Source organism: Morone saxatilis, unplaced genomic scaffold (genome assembly GCF_004916995.1).
Source record: "Morone saxatilis isolate NCDOM2014 unplaced genomic scaffold, NCSU_SB_2.0 Contig15, whole genome shotgun sequence".
NCBI lineage: Eukaryota > Metazoa > Chordata > Actinopteri > Moronidae > Morone > Morone saxatilis.
Window position 1 is genome coordinate 11,208,972 of NW_023339707.1, and position 14,875 is coordinate 11,223,846.

The following is a 14,875-nucleotide window of genomic DNA, read 5'->3' on the forward strand; positions in this document are numbered from 1 at the left end:
CTCTTTGTCCTCAGATAACTTATTAACCCACCTAGTCCGCCGAGAGAAGAATGATTACTCACATGGCTCGTCGTATGGTTAACCCAGAGTAAACAGCTTTTCATGGGTCTGATGGCAGAGAAGCAGAGAGAGAAGGAAGAAAAGGTATAATTTGGTCTTCAAGGAAAATGAACACAAACCGCCAGCATGAAAGAAACACAGAGAGGAACAACGAAGACTAAGTAGGAGGCTTGAAGCCACATTGACATTTTTTACAAACCCTGTGGGGAAATTATGTTGTTGCAGGAGCGGAGAAAAAATATGTCTAACAATTAGAAGTTGGATAAAAGCAAAAAGATATTGGAAAAAATTCTAACAACCTTATGGAAATGTTCAGGTTTTTAAATAGCTTTTTAGAAGACTATTTGTTTTGCAAAGGATCTCCTGTTTGAAAAGTGATACAAGGGATCCTTTATACATGTCAACACAGTTTTTAATGACAAAATAATTAAAACAATACTAATCATGAAGCGGTCAGGGGAAGAGGAAGGGAAATTAACAGCTGATTAGAGCTAATGCCTGTTGGATTCAACTCTGATTGAATTTATGTACACAGTCCAATAGATATTCATAGTTTCTCTATAGAATCCAAATCTGCTGTTCAAAGCAGATGAAGTGAACAGTGTTGGCTGTCTTTCACTAATTAACCCAGCCAATGAGGCCTGCAGGGCTGTATGTGTTCAGGACAGACAGAGACCAGAGACAGACCAGAGTCAGCCAGGGTCGCCCCACACCTCAGGCACATAGCTGATGTCACGCGTCCGCTGCCTTAATTGTGCACTGTTCAGCCTCGCCGATCTGTAGGTCTCACTCGACACGCTCTACAATCACTTCAGCTGTTTCACTTCAAGGCAAGAAGGGGTGAAAATGGGCTAAATTGTTTTATGTGCAAGGAGTCCGACTGCCTTAAGGCTGGAAACTGAAAGAAGAATTCAACCCGCTGTCTGGAGGTCTAAAAATACCTTGACACCAGCTAATGTGTAATGATGTGGTTGTATGCATAATGGTGATGGGGAAGTAAGCAATGGAGAAGGATCCAATGGAGTCAAACACTGAATTTGTGAATGTAGCTAAAGATGACTCTGTAGTTGAAAAGTAGAAAGTAGAGCAGGAAGATTTTAGAGTTACACACAGCATGCTGATCTTAGGGGAATGTCTTAATATTTCAGTATGTGCATTAAATAAGTTATTTCATGCATATGCATGGCCTTTATTCCTGAACATGTATTAGGATTTCCATCATGAAAATGTACAAGTTAACTGTGTTGTCAATAAGATGTTGGCACTGGTGGTATTACTGCATTTTAATAAATTCTCTGTGGGGAGATACAACTGAAGCCTATAACATTTCATCTGCTTAAACTGTTGGAAATGGGGTTATATATAAAACCACAGACTGGGCTTTATTCTTTTACTTGAAATTTTATTTAGCTTTAATGTACAAAAACATGTCATTTTAATTTAAACATGTTATTCCTGGTTACATGTGTTGCACAGACTGCAGGAAATGCAGCCTTAGTGAAATGTAAGTACAATTATGCAAGTACTGCCCTTAAGTAAAATTTTTAAATACTTTACTCTCATTTTATGCTACGTTCTACGTTTTCAGAGGGAAATGTAATATATTCAAATATAGCATTTGACAGTTATATCTTCTAGTTACTTTGTACATTAAAACGCCTGCACTCCTATTTTGTCCTCTGCTCAGGTCAAAGCTGTGTGGAACTAGAATTAAACAAGTTCACCAAAGTACATGAAATAATAAAATTTATATGTGATGTCAAGCACACAGTCTGCCCTCTTCCACACATTAATTAGAGGAGGTCTAATCAGGCAGATAAGTGAAATCACCTGTGTGTTTACGTCATGGTAGTGGCTAAAACCTTTGAAAACCTTGTAAAATATGATGAGTTGTAAATGTATAAACAACAATATATCAGTATATGAAGTCATCTTAATGCAGGGGTTCCCAATTTTTTTCATGTCAAGCACCCCCACAATAGATGCACAATTGACCACGGACCTCCGATTTTATAAGATTTTGTCTCCTCGGAGTAATTTTCTTTATTTTTATATTTCAAGATTTCAAGTCTTATAGTCAATCAATGATCAGCTAGGATCACTATAAATTACAGTCAGTGAAAACAATCAACCTTATTTCTTCCCTTGTTGTTCCAACATCAAAAAATATTAAATTCCTTTTCCCCACTCAGTGACCCCTGTTGGTCCCCAGAACCCAGTTTGAAAACCACTGACTTCATGCATTAAGATGATACTGTTGGTGTGTACCAACATTTCTGTACATATACTGAGTAACATGTTAAATTCAGGACTTTTACATGAAATTTACAGTGTTGTAATGCTACTTTTACTTACTACCTGAATATTTTCATTAGATTTCAAATATCCTCGACACCAGTGGAGCTTCATGTGGTTTTGACTCATCTTGGTCTCGGGCGGTGTTTGGCGCCACCTAGTGGTGGTTGATGGGAAATACTGCACTGTCGAAGTCATCAAGGTCAACCCTACAGTTTAAAAACGCTCAGTAAATTCAATTATTCTGATATTTCCAGACAGAAGCGTTCATTAGAATAAACGTGTCTAATTTGTAGTCTCTCCCCAGTCAAATGTAATGCGACATAATGTTACACAAGTCAGTTTCATTCTCACTATGTTGCAACCAGGTATTCTCCATTAATGCTGCGCAGTAAATAACGAGGCCTGTGGCAGCAAAGTGAACCGACCTGGGTTCTTTTCAGGTCGCAGTGTCGGTACAGTCGCCTGAAGGTACAGTCTAATTTCTGCAGAGTCGACCTGGTGGATTTTGACATGACCCCCAAACGGCTGGGGCACTGATACTGCTGTGTTGTCGGTGACATTTGAGGTGAGTACAATGATGTTTTGTTAGTGCGCCTGATCAAATCTCACCATTGTCAGGACGCATAATCCTCCTGAGGGCCTGCAGGCGCTCTCTGCTTCCCTCTGAGGTGAGGATAAACCAGTAGGCGACAGGTACGACCATTTTAAATTGTATAATGGGAAACTAGACCAGTTCCTGGTGTTGTGAAACAATCGATTACTACATTTAAGAGCGGTTTTACTCGTTCGCCTATGAATGCTAAGTATTCCTGGAAGAAAAGTGGAAAAGAGATGAAAAAGGCAAATTAAAACTGATTTAAATTCATATACACACGCATTAACTCTACGTTATACTGATTAAAATGGACAGCAAAATTGATCCAATAGTTGATTTATAAATATAATATTGTTAATATTTGCCTTCTCATCATCAAGTTGAGGTCATAGATCTCACACCTTATGATTTATAATCAACTAGTTGGTTGCCAATTATAAGGTAACTATTATTATTTCTGATAACTGTGACAAAGGGACCAAGGAGGAGGATTAATTTTGACTCATGCCAGTGTTGGACCACCATGGCATGGGGCAGTTATGTGCAGCAACTAATTTATATTATACAGAAAAGTCCATTTATGAGCATCATTCTCCTAAATTTAAAAGATTAAAATACAAGAAAAACTCATCTAAGTTGTTTAATTGACATTTTCATTTAATGAACATACTTCATTCCCTCCCTGATACTGCAGCACATTTACACTGAAGAAGAGAAAAAACAATTACAGAAGCTGTATCACATCTTGTAAAGTCTACTTCTTCTAAAACAATGACTGCTAACTAAACTGGAGAGTGATGACTAATATATTTAAAATTAGTCAAGTTTTTAATCATTCTTTTACACCTATATGCTGTGTAATTGGAGTACTTGTTCTCTCTCTTAGCAGTTAAGCCCTCCTGTAAGGAGTCTACATCAACCTGTGTGGCATTTGTCAATTGCTAAACAGTCCCCAAAGTCCAAAATAGGAATCTTTGTCTACTGTTTTCTGTTTTTCTCCCCTTTACTTTACCATAATTAAGACTTTACACCCCTGTTTGACACATAAGATGCCACCAACCAAGGATGCTTGGTAACAGGACCATACACAGACTACTCTCTGTTTAAACATCATGTCACTGAGCTGCTGCTGAATGTGTCTGTTTACTGGGCTTTGTTTAATTGACGCTGAATTGCCGGGGCTGACATGGTAAACAATTAGGGTGAAATTCTGTCGCATTAGCCACTGTGAAACAGCCCAAACAGATTCCAATCTTAACTCCAAGAACTGACTCATAAGAGCCTAATCCTGTTGATGGAAACAGAATCCCACCCGTGTCAAAACGGCCCGCTGCCCCAGGTGCAGTAGCCACACAGGCCCTGGCTTGTCTCCCTTTATCAGCTGATGAATTGAGAGGGCCCTCTTGGGCACACAGCCCAGGCTGTGGTTTGGCTAATTAGAGGGTCTGTTTTCTCATAAATATCTATAGTGATGAAAATTAGGCAAATAAAGGCTGTAGTTACAGCCTGTGAAAGTGGCACATGCAAATTCTGAATGTAGAGTGACTGTGTGAAGAAAAGTCTGGGTCATGTGTCACTTAAAAAATGCAGGAATTAACCAAATTTCATCTTTTAAGTAGAGTGATACCTCTATCTTAACCTTTTATTGTGAAGAATCTACAAAACTCACCAGTTTTTTTATTGTTAATTCACCAAACAGCACTGTCAGCAAGGCAGGAAAATCTATCGTGAGGTATTTTTATTCTAAATTAGCAATGGGACCCCATCATCGTTAATCAATACATTCAACTGCAATTAAGGCACATTAGGCATCTGTTAACTACAGTTTAACAGTTGATAATGAGATCAGGACTGATAGGTTATCTTGGTATCTTTCAGTGTCAGTGACATTTTGACAGCAAGGATGGTCCCGTAATCACATTGTTCTTACTAAGTCTTACTGATAGCTGTAAACAAAGGCTCAAGTCTTCCTCAGATAAGCTGTACTCCCTAATGTTTAAGCAGAAAATAAGCTGTGGTTTTATCCTAACATCTGTGCCATAATTTCAGCTACCCAAGAGTCTGAGCATCTCCCAACACTCACCAGAATTCATTTGTTAAAGTAAAAAGTATAAAGTTTAATTGTAATAGCAAAGTAAATTTACAAATTAGATCCACTATCCAATATCAAAAGCCAAGGAGTCACAGGAGAGGAGGTAATGATCACAAATGTAGCGAGACAAGTCAGTATGTTTAAAAAAAAAATAAAACAAGTACAAGTATGGATGAACAGAAAATCTCAGCTCCATTTTCTTTTCCTTTCTTTTAACCACATGTTACTTATTCCAAAAATCAACTAAGAGGACTTTGGAGCTTGAAATGTTATATGTATTATACATTAACGTTTATAGAGGGTTTAGAAGCTGAACTAATAACTTGGTTAATAAACCTTTATAAACCAGTAATAATGCATTAATAACAAACATGTTTAGTTGAAAAACTAATTTGATATATTCTTTTTGTATATCCTCTGGTATAGCTTGCATTGTCTTTTTATTTAACTCTAACCTTCTGGAAAAGAGCTACATTGCCTCCAAACCAAAATCCATTAATTACATGTTTCTAAACATGTATATTTCCAGATTTGCTGGCTTATTGTAATAAAGGAAGCTTTTATTAATGACTAATGATCATATAACTATTTATAGTTGCAGACCTGATGGCTTGAGCCATTTTGAACAAAAACGCTGTGCTAATTAATCCATAAAGCCTAAATTACTTATTTATGGATAGGAATTTAACAGTATATTCAAGACATTTAAATTGTGATACAAATGTATGAAGATTCAAATTGGTTAGATAAAAAAATTGTAATCGCAGTACTCTTTTTTTAACAGCAGAGGATGCTCTCTACTTCTGACTTCGCTTGTACGACGTACTAGACAATCGTATTGTGACTTGTATTGAACCATGAGTTGAGTTTATTGTTATATCCCTATTTTTTAGGCTTTGAAAATCAGTTGGTTATGTTTTCTCCTTTTTTATATTTGTTATTATATTATACTGTATATTTTAATCTCTATTTCACTGAGAGGTCTATTCTCAGTGTATGTGAACTGTTGGCTTCAGCTTTCCACTTCATATTTCTCAAAGTCGCAGGCTTCCAAAGTAGTTGTTGTTGTTGTTTTTCTATAAACATGTGGTAAATTTGAGGTGAGCCCTGAGAAACCCTTCAACAGATAAATATAAAAAACAACTCTGCACATATATCATTCTGCACAGTGAAGCTCAAATATCCACTTATACATTTGAACTGTTAATAAAGCCATTAGTTACAACTTATAAATCCATTATGAAAGTATGCCTTTTTTGAGAGTTGTCGATTTTCTTCTCTGAAGTAAGCATTATTTGTTTTTGTTTTTCCTCTGTATTTCTGTCATTTAGGTTTAGATGAGTCACACGTCTCACATGGTGCAGTTACAGTCTCATCCCTTGATGATTTGGACTCCCCTGCAGTGTCTGGAAAGATTGCATGGAAAAGATTCAGATCCACTGTCACCCCATGACATCACACCAGAGAGGTATCAGCTGACTGAAACGCAGACGCCGCACGAACCATATCAGCTGAGGTTGTGAATGCTGTTGGAGGTACTGCTGGATTTTGAGCTTCTTTATTTGATTAAATTATATAGAATTATATGTATATAGATATTATTATTACAGATTTCAGTTATTATAATCAGTATTACAATATTAAAATTAAAAATACTGTGTAATCAGTTATGCAGTTCACTACTGGAGAGTCTATTTAAAGTTCTGAAACATTATGCCTCTGTTGGACATGGCTGCGTAAGAACATTGCGTGTATTACGTGATCAGAAGCACCGCTCTATATTTATCAAATCATGGGGCTTGCTGCGCTGCATGCTCGTGCAAGAGAACGCCCACCAAAAGACATACAACATGGTGCTGCTGAGACTCCAGACCCCTAACCCTTCACCTCCTGTAGACCAGGGTCACAGCTGAAGAAGCACAGGTAAGAAACCTGCATGGATATACAAGTACATATGCAGACAGCTAGAAATACAAAGACAATTAATACTTCCTGTATTAATACTTTAATTTTATTTAGCAGTTTTAGCTTATTGGCTAGTTTTGAGTTGCTTCCCTGAAAGAGATTTCCATTATATTATATTACGTCACATTGCTAAAAATGTTTTTGTATTTAATTCTATTATTTACATATTTTTACTATGTTGCCAAATAGTGTACAATTAAAATCAGCATACTTGATTGCGTAAATGTAGTCTGTATGTAGTTAGTAGCCTGTTGATTTGGTTATTGTTTGACAGCTTAGGGTTTGTTGTGGGTATGCTGCTTGCATTTTTTTGGCATTAATTAATTAATTCTTAAAATCTAATCCAATTTAATTATCTTATACTCATTTAATAAATTATTGATTAAATGATTTAAGAAAAAATATGATACTAAAATTTCCTCAAAGAAATACAAATACTTATAAACAAACACCAGTAATTACTTTTTCTTTTTTATATTTCAGGTTATATTGCACCCTCTATATCAAAATGGAAGACTTCGAATACAGTGTGGAGATCTGTGACCGTGACTGGGAATGCTTCTTTGTGGAGTGCGAGGAGTGTAACCTGCTTCCTCCTTCATTAGCAGGCGTGGATGACTCGGGAATGAGTGACATTGATGATACAGCGTCCATTCTTGCTAAGAGGGTTCAGAAAGTCGACCCAACAGCAGGCTTTACAGAGGCTGACCGTCCCATCGACGGCCCCCCAGACTGTGAGGGCTCTCCTGTGGAGCATTACCTCAGCAAACACGGCGTCGGTGGAATGGAGAGCGTCCTGTCTGGCAGTGAGGAGGATATGCACCTGCAGTCTGTCAATATATTCTTTGAAAGGCTGAAAAATGTTACAGAGGCTGAGAGGCTTACTGACCCGAGCCAAGTGAGAGATGGAAAAAACAGAGAGGCAATACAGAAGGAGGAGTGGTGTAGTGATGGGCAACAAGCCAGCTGCACTACTTTGCCAAAAAACATCCCCAAGTTAAACTATCTGCCTGCCAGGGGTGAAACAGCAGTTGGCAAAGAGACCACAAAGCCTGTCATCACCATAAGCAACATAATGAAAACAGTGAAAAAAGACGAGCCTGGTTCCAACATTTCCCCTGAACCTGCAGTATTCATCATAGAGAGAGCCTGCACTGAAACCAGAGTAAATGAGGCAGCACAGCAGAGTCAGTCTCATGAATCACCGAATGGGGTTGAAACAACAACTCACACTGACAAAACGATAAAGGTGGAAATTGGCACACCTCTGGATGACGTTAAGCAGGAAGACTTGCTGACAAGTCAGTTAACGCTTGGTAAAAGGTGCAGCACTGAATCACGGAGTAATGTAGAAATGGTCACAAATGTTAAATGGAAGGAAGACCCTAATGTTTTACAGTCAGATGGAACAAGCACAAACAAAACAGCGAGCCAAGAATTGTCTCCTTCTGGCTCTATCAGACGGAGGAGGAGGAAGAAGAGACGACTCAGTGTTGAGCCAGCTGAGTGTATGCATGGATATGAGAGGCAGACTGACTCAGAGAAAGAGCTATATGCATGGAGAGGAGGAACGGGTCTGTGTGTATCCGAGGATACAAATTTATTTGATTTAAATGAACCAAAGAAAAATGGTATGTCCTTTTTAACTACATATTCTGCCACCAGCAACCACCCAGTGAAGATATCTGCTCAGGACCTAAGAGTAAATGATCTTTCTCACTACAGTCCCCCATGTTACAGTCAATACCAATATTTACCAGAGAGCATAGACAGACAGGGAAGGTGTAAAGCAACAGGCTCGGCTGAAAATAATGCAACTTACAATAGGTCGGCGACCCCACTGAGTCAAAGTGATGACAGTGTAACGTTAGCACCAAATAACAGTGGTAATGTGGCAACAAATATATTGTCATTCAGCAAATTACAGGTAGAAGAATCAACGGGACTGAATACACATCCTGTGTTGCCAGTTTCAATTACTGACGGTGTAACTGGCAAATCAGACCTGACTACAGAAACAGCAAACTGTGAAAGAGAGGACACTCATGCAGAGAGTCTTCGACAGTCTGATAAAGTCAATCATCCTATAATTTGTGGTGAACATGAACATAATCCAGAATCTTGTACAGGAGAGGTCACATCACTAACTCACAGTATTTCACCAAGTGCAGAGTCAAATGATCCCGCAGTGGAAGTCATCCAAAAGGACAAACTATCCGCTGCTAAGTCAGTCCTGGCTGTAGAGGTTGGAACTCCTGGCAGAGACAACCGCACACTGTGTCAAAAAGAGGCTGAGCCCCAACAACAACTGGAATTTGACTGTCACTACACAGACCAATATAGCTCTACACTGGAAAAGACTCACTTTCCTCTCACTGCAAATCATATGAGCAGTTCTGACACTCACAACTCGGAGACGAAGCAATTCAAAACTACAGCCAGTCCATTCTTAGAGGTGATTTCCACTGGAGAGGACTGTGCGGAATTACCGTTAGATACCAGCAATTCATTGACAGATAAATGCTGTCTGTCTGAAAGTATGAATATTACAGCGGAGCAAACTAAATCTCCTCTGGTGCTTCACGCATTATCCAAATTTGATGTTTTGTCAGAGAAAAACACAACAGCTGAGAGAGCTGAATTAGCAGGATCACAAATAATGGCTCTTCATAGTGGGAATCCATTTCTCTGTGGTGAAATTAATCGAACAGGCAAAAGTCGGAGAGAAACCAAAATGTCCATGTCTGAAGATTTACCAACAAGTCTTCCAGATATTACACCAGTATCATCCTGCTGTACTCTGGACACAGAATCTGTCATGTCACTCTCAAATGAAAATATCACAGATGTGTCAGGGAGTTCTTGTATATCTGTCAAAAAAAAAACATCACTAATACTGGCAAAACATGAGGAAGGAGATGACACATCTGGACCCAAAAGTCAGTCTGACACAACAGATTCAAAATGTGATTCAGTGGTTGAAGCAGCAGATGCCATCACAGCATCTAAAGCAGGATGTGAACCTGAAAAGGCACCAGATGCAAAACATTCAGTGTTCGCTATGTCATCTTTTTGGAATGAGATGGAGAGGCTGACAATAAATGATATTCTGGGTTTACGAATGATGAGCAAAGCTACTCCTCCCAGCTCTCTCACACCTTTACAGGAAAGTGAGGAGACTGACGTGTCTGCTATGACGGATTCAGGCTTTTTTACTCAACTGGATGAGTCCAAGCCTGAACAAACCAATTATACATACAACGATCCTAACTCTGTAGAACCAAGTTCAGGTTTAGGTACGACATTCAAGTCTTCCTCTTCAAGAGGTGTTATGTGGGAGAGTGAATCCACTCCAGTGAGTCTAGGTGCTGATAATTACACTGAGAACATGATGTTGACATCTGTTAGTACCATTTCCCAACCGGTCCTCCCTGGAAGTGCTCAAACAGGCCTCCGAAAGATTTGTAAAAATGTAAGCGTGCACAATCTACATGCCCTGGAGACTATAAACTATACATGGAAAGGCCAAACTTTACAAACCTTAGACGAAGGAGGAGAATTCAAAAAAGTAAAAGAGTATTTCACTGATGGACACAAGCAAGACAAAGACGTTGACTGTTTGGCTCCATCTTCGACCGACAGCTACAGAATCTCTCTCACAGACATATTTCAGTACCTCTTTGGTGGAAAGCAATCTAATCAAAACCAACCAGACACAGATAACATAACCACCTGCTACACTGATGGAAATTCTGTCCCTGAAACTTATGATCATTTCTTCTCAGAGTTTGATACAGAAACCTTCTTCTACCCTCTCATCACAGCAGAAGATCAGGCCAAAGATGAGCTGGTTCCTATCTTTTCCTGCTCTCGCTCAGCTAATCTGCAGTTCCCTGAGGCTTATGATCACTTCTTTGCATCTTCTTCTTCTGATGAAGACTCTGATGAAGAAGATACCTGCGGCCCTGTGAGGGTGGTGAACAGGTTCAGCCGTACGCCAAGCGCATCTAAGATTTCGGATGTTTATGAGAATTTCTTTACAGATGGCGACCTCAAACAGAATTTCTTTTGGAAAAACACACTCTCCTTCAGGAATATTAGATTTACTGGATCTCCAGTCCAGAAGGAGGCTCTCTCAAACACTCTTGTACCTGTGAAGCAAAGTGGCAGATCCCTTCGAAGGACAGTTCATCCCATAAATGCTCTGGGAAATCAAGATGTGATGTTTTCTGATCCACTTCTCTACCACCTGGAGGAAAGGATCTCCAGACAACTAGAGCAGCAGCCTTTCAGATACGGGGACTTAGAGACGGCTGTTTCAAATCCAAGTAAGTCCAGTTTCACACAATAAACTCAACAATGCTGATTGTGTATTCATCCATTCTTTATACCAATGAAACCTATCCCAGTATGCACGGGGTGAGACAAGGCAGACCCAAATGTGTGCTTATTTTACAGTGATAGACAGACTTCAGATCAATGTCTAAATTCATCAGTTGGACAAAGCTGATTATTTTTTCTATTTTAAGCAGTACTACACAGTTTTGCATTCTGGTTCGATTATGACTTATTGTGGTGCATAGTAGCTCACCTGGTAGAGCATCGTCCTCACCGCAGTGGCCTGGGTTTTATTCCAACCTGCTGCCTTTTGCTGCATGTCGTCCGCCCTGCCCTCTCACCCTTTTCCTGTCTATCTTCACCGACCCTATTAAATATAGGCCCAAAAAAAAGCCCCCAAAATATGAAAAAGAAAATTAAAAGATTACGACTTACTGGAAAAGTTTGAATTGTGCTTTGCGCAGTCTCAAATGAAGGAATACCAAAAGTTGAAATGTGTTAGCAAACCAAAAATGTATTTATTTCAATACATTTTTATCAAATTTTATGTTGACTGTTACCATAGAAAGCTCTACTTCAGTTTAATACTTTGGACTTAAAAATAGTGAATGACTTGGTTAAAACTCTAGTTAGAGTCTTACAAATCAGACAGAGACAGTATCTTTGTGAAAACAAGCTAACGCAGATAGCTCTGACTCTTTAATTATAATGATAATTTAATTATATATACATAAGCCTTTCTTTAATAAAACCTGTACATTTTTCCTACTGCTGGATTTAAAAAAACGTACATTGCTAATAATGCACCTACACCTCTTTCAGTTAAGCTCTGGGTTTTCCTCACATGTGGATAGTTGTAATGTAAGATATGTAATCCACTCAGTCAGCTGTTACAGTCATGACCGGGCCGGACTCTCTTACCTCAGCTGTCAGAAGACACTGACTGGACTGCACGAACGCCAAGAGGAATGGTTGTACGTGATAACTTGACTTCACTCAATGAGTGTTCTCTCTAAGCTGCCAGTAGAGCGCTCTTAATTTACACTGACTGGGAAGGGAAATGAAAATACCTCAATTTGAGTAGTCTTAATCTATATGTAAATCCCTCTTCTTATATACTTTTAACTTACAAGCTTTTAATATAACATCTGAAGTTATCTTTAATATCAGTAGCGTCAAGCAGCCTTGTATGTTTGTGTAATGGTAATCTGTGCAGTTGCTGGGACTTGACCGAGTCACAGTGTGACACAACAGGAAGTCCAATATCTTATCAACATATTATTGGGGGCTTGTGCTCAGCTGTTGGTGTGTTAGTGCCAATTATAATACCCTTGACCTCTCACTGGACTCCTGTGGATGGTTGTTGTAATTTTGTGAGACACACTAACTGATTCAAGTTGTTATGTATAATATTCTGTCACTTTCTTTGAAGGGTTGGATGCCTCTCTCCTGCCTCTCAGACAGTCAGACATGTGCCTAGTTTGTATTGCATTTGCTTCGTGGGTGCTGAAGACTGCGAACCCACAAGTTGGAGATACCTGGAAGGCTGGTATGTGTGTTAATATGTAGCAATAATGTACTTTATTATAACAGAAAATCTGCAAATGTTGCTTTTATTGATGTTTATAAGACTGAAATTACAAAGCAGTTGCTTATTCTGTTTTTATTCATGTTACATTTGACTTTGACTTGACTAAACTTTTTATGGACTCTCTGTTAATGATATTCTGAGACAGTGAAATATGTCTCCCAGTAAATATTGATGTAAAATCAACAAAGCACTGAAATAAAATAAACGCATGTACAAGTGAACTTCATATGAATAGATTAAGTGTAAACACGTTGACTCAGTTTTTATATGTATTTTCCCACAGTTCTGCTGGCGAATGTAAGTGCTCTGTCAGCCATCCGATACCTGCGTAAATACGTCAAGATAGAGGCAGCAGCTGGTGAAAAGAAACTTAATTACCCTGCCCTGACTGATTCTTGAGAACTCTGCCTCTAAATACGTCACGACTAAAATGAAACATTTTTCCAAGAGCACCTGAGATGAGTCAGTGTAGGACCTCAGTCCTTTGAGGAATTTGTCAAATGTTTGATGTGCTGTTACATGTTTGCACTATATTCTTAATTAATCTTAAATTTTATTAATCTCTCTATTGGTAGGTACCGGGAAATTGTTTAATTTAATAGCAGTTTATTTGCTCCTTGTTAATTAAATTGTTAAACATTTTAATGTGTGAAAACATTAATATGTAATATGAAACCACCACAGTCAAGATGGGACGTGTGTGTATTGATCAGAAAGAAGGCTTTAGACATTTGTAAATAAGGTTTCAGTATGTACAATAGGAAGATAAGGAGCAGGTTTACTCAGAGCTGTACAGAGTTGAGATGTAAAATGGACATGATAAATGGATTAACTTGAGGCACGTGAGGAGATTAGGATGATGCTGTTTGAGCCTGTTTGTTTCCATCACATTATATTCATTTGGCAGATGCTTTCATCTAAGGCAATTTGAGCATGTTAAATGTTTCCAACAACAATATTTGAACATATTTTAGAAAATAAGATCATATAAGGTAACATGTATTGGAATGTTTTCCAAAATTTAACAAAACACCTTTACAGTAGTATAATTTATTTGAGGGACTGTATTCTGTGCCAGTATCAGTTTTATATGTATAAAGGGCATTTTATTTTCATGATGGATCATTTATAGTTGACTGTACAGTATTTTGTCATATGAGTTGCTCTGTGAGCTCCTGTTGTCTTTCAGTTTAACTACAGTAAACAGCATCTCGGAGATGTGTGCTGTGTCTCGTTATTCCAAAAGTATTCAGACCTTCTGATGAAACACTAGAGGGCAACATAAGCCCATGTAAAACCTGGAGTATCCCACTGAGCTGCAGTTTTCAAATGATATAAAATACTTTTTTTCCACTATAAAGATAATATCACATTTGTTTTAGGTATTAATATAATAAACTATAATAATATGTGTATTCAACATAAGATAAAGTGTTCACTGGAGAGAATTATACATATTGTTTCTCCAGCAGATGGCAATATTGAGCTAAGCTGTTCAAGCATTCTCATTTTAACAGATTTGACCAAAAAAAGACACGTAGTGGCATCATGCATGAACAACAACATGTTTACTGGTGTTTGTTTCATTGATTTTTTTCATGTCCAATTAAAATCTTGACAGTTATTTGATCTATTTCCCCTATCTCTAATTACTTTGCTGTGAAAGCCAGTGTACTTACTTATACACATATACTGTGTGTGTGTGTGTGTGTGTGTATGTGTACTGAATTTTATACCACAGATTTAAACCTGCAGTAACTTATTTACACATCCAGCAATTATGCAACATTTTCATTCCCTTGGAATTGTGTGTCTGGCCACCAGGCAAAGTCACTCCAATATTCACTCTCTTTTAGTTCTGCTTTTGTTCTCTACAAACTCCTGAGGGAAGTATCTGGCTCTTTAATGCTTTATGTTCACCAGCTAGTTACTCACT

At 38.3% G+C, this 14,875-nt stretch overlaps 1 protein-coding gene across 1 annotated transcript; it reads left to right on the forward strand.

Moving 5' to 3' along the window:
- The first annotated feature begins 6,566 nt into the window (after nucleotides 1–6,566).
- Nucleotides 6,567–14,157, forward strand: perm1 (PPARGC1 and ESRR induced regulator, muscle 1). Its single transcript, XM_035656079.1, has 4 exons — nucleotides 6,567–6,968; nucleotides 7,494–11,338; nucleotides 12,781–12,897; nucleotides 13,223–14,157. The coding sequence occupies exons 2-4, from the start codon at nucleotides 7,519–7,521 to the stop codon at nucleotides 13,336–13,338; spliced, it is 4,053 nt and encodes a 1,350-aa protein (XP_035511972.1). The 5' UTR covers nucleotides 6,567–6,968; nucleotides 7,494–7,518; the 3' UTR covers nucleotides 13,339–14,157.
- The last annotated feature ends 718 nt before the right edge of the window (nucleotides 14,158–14,875 follow it).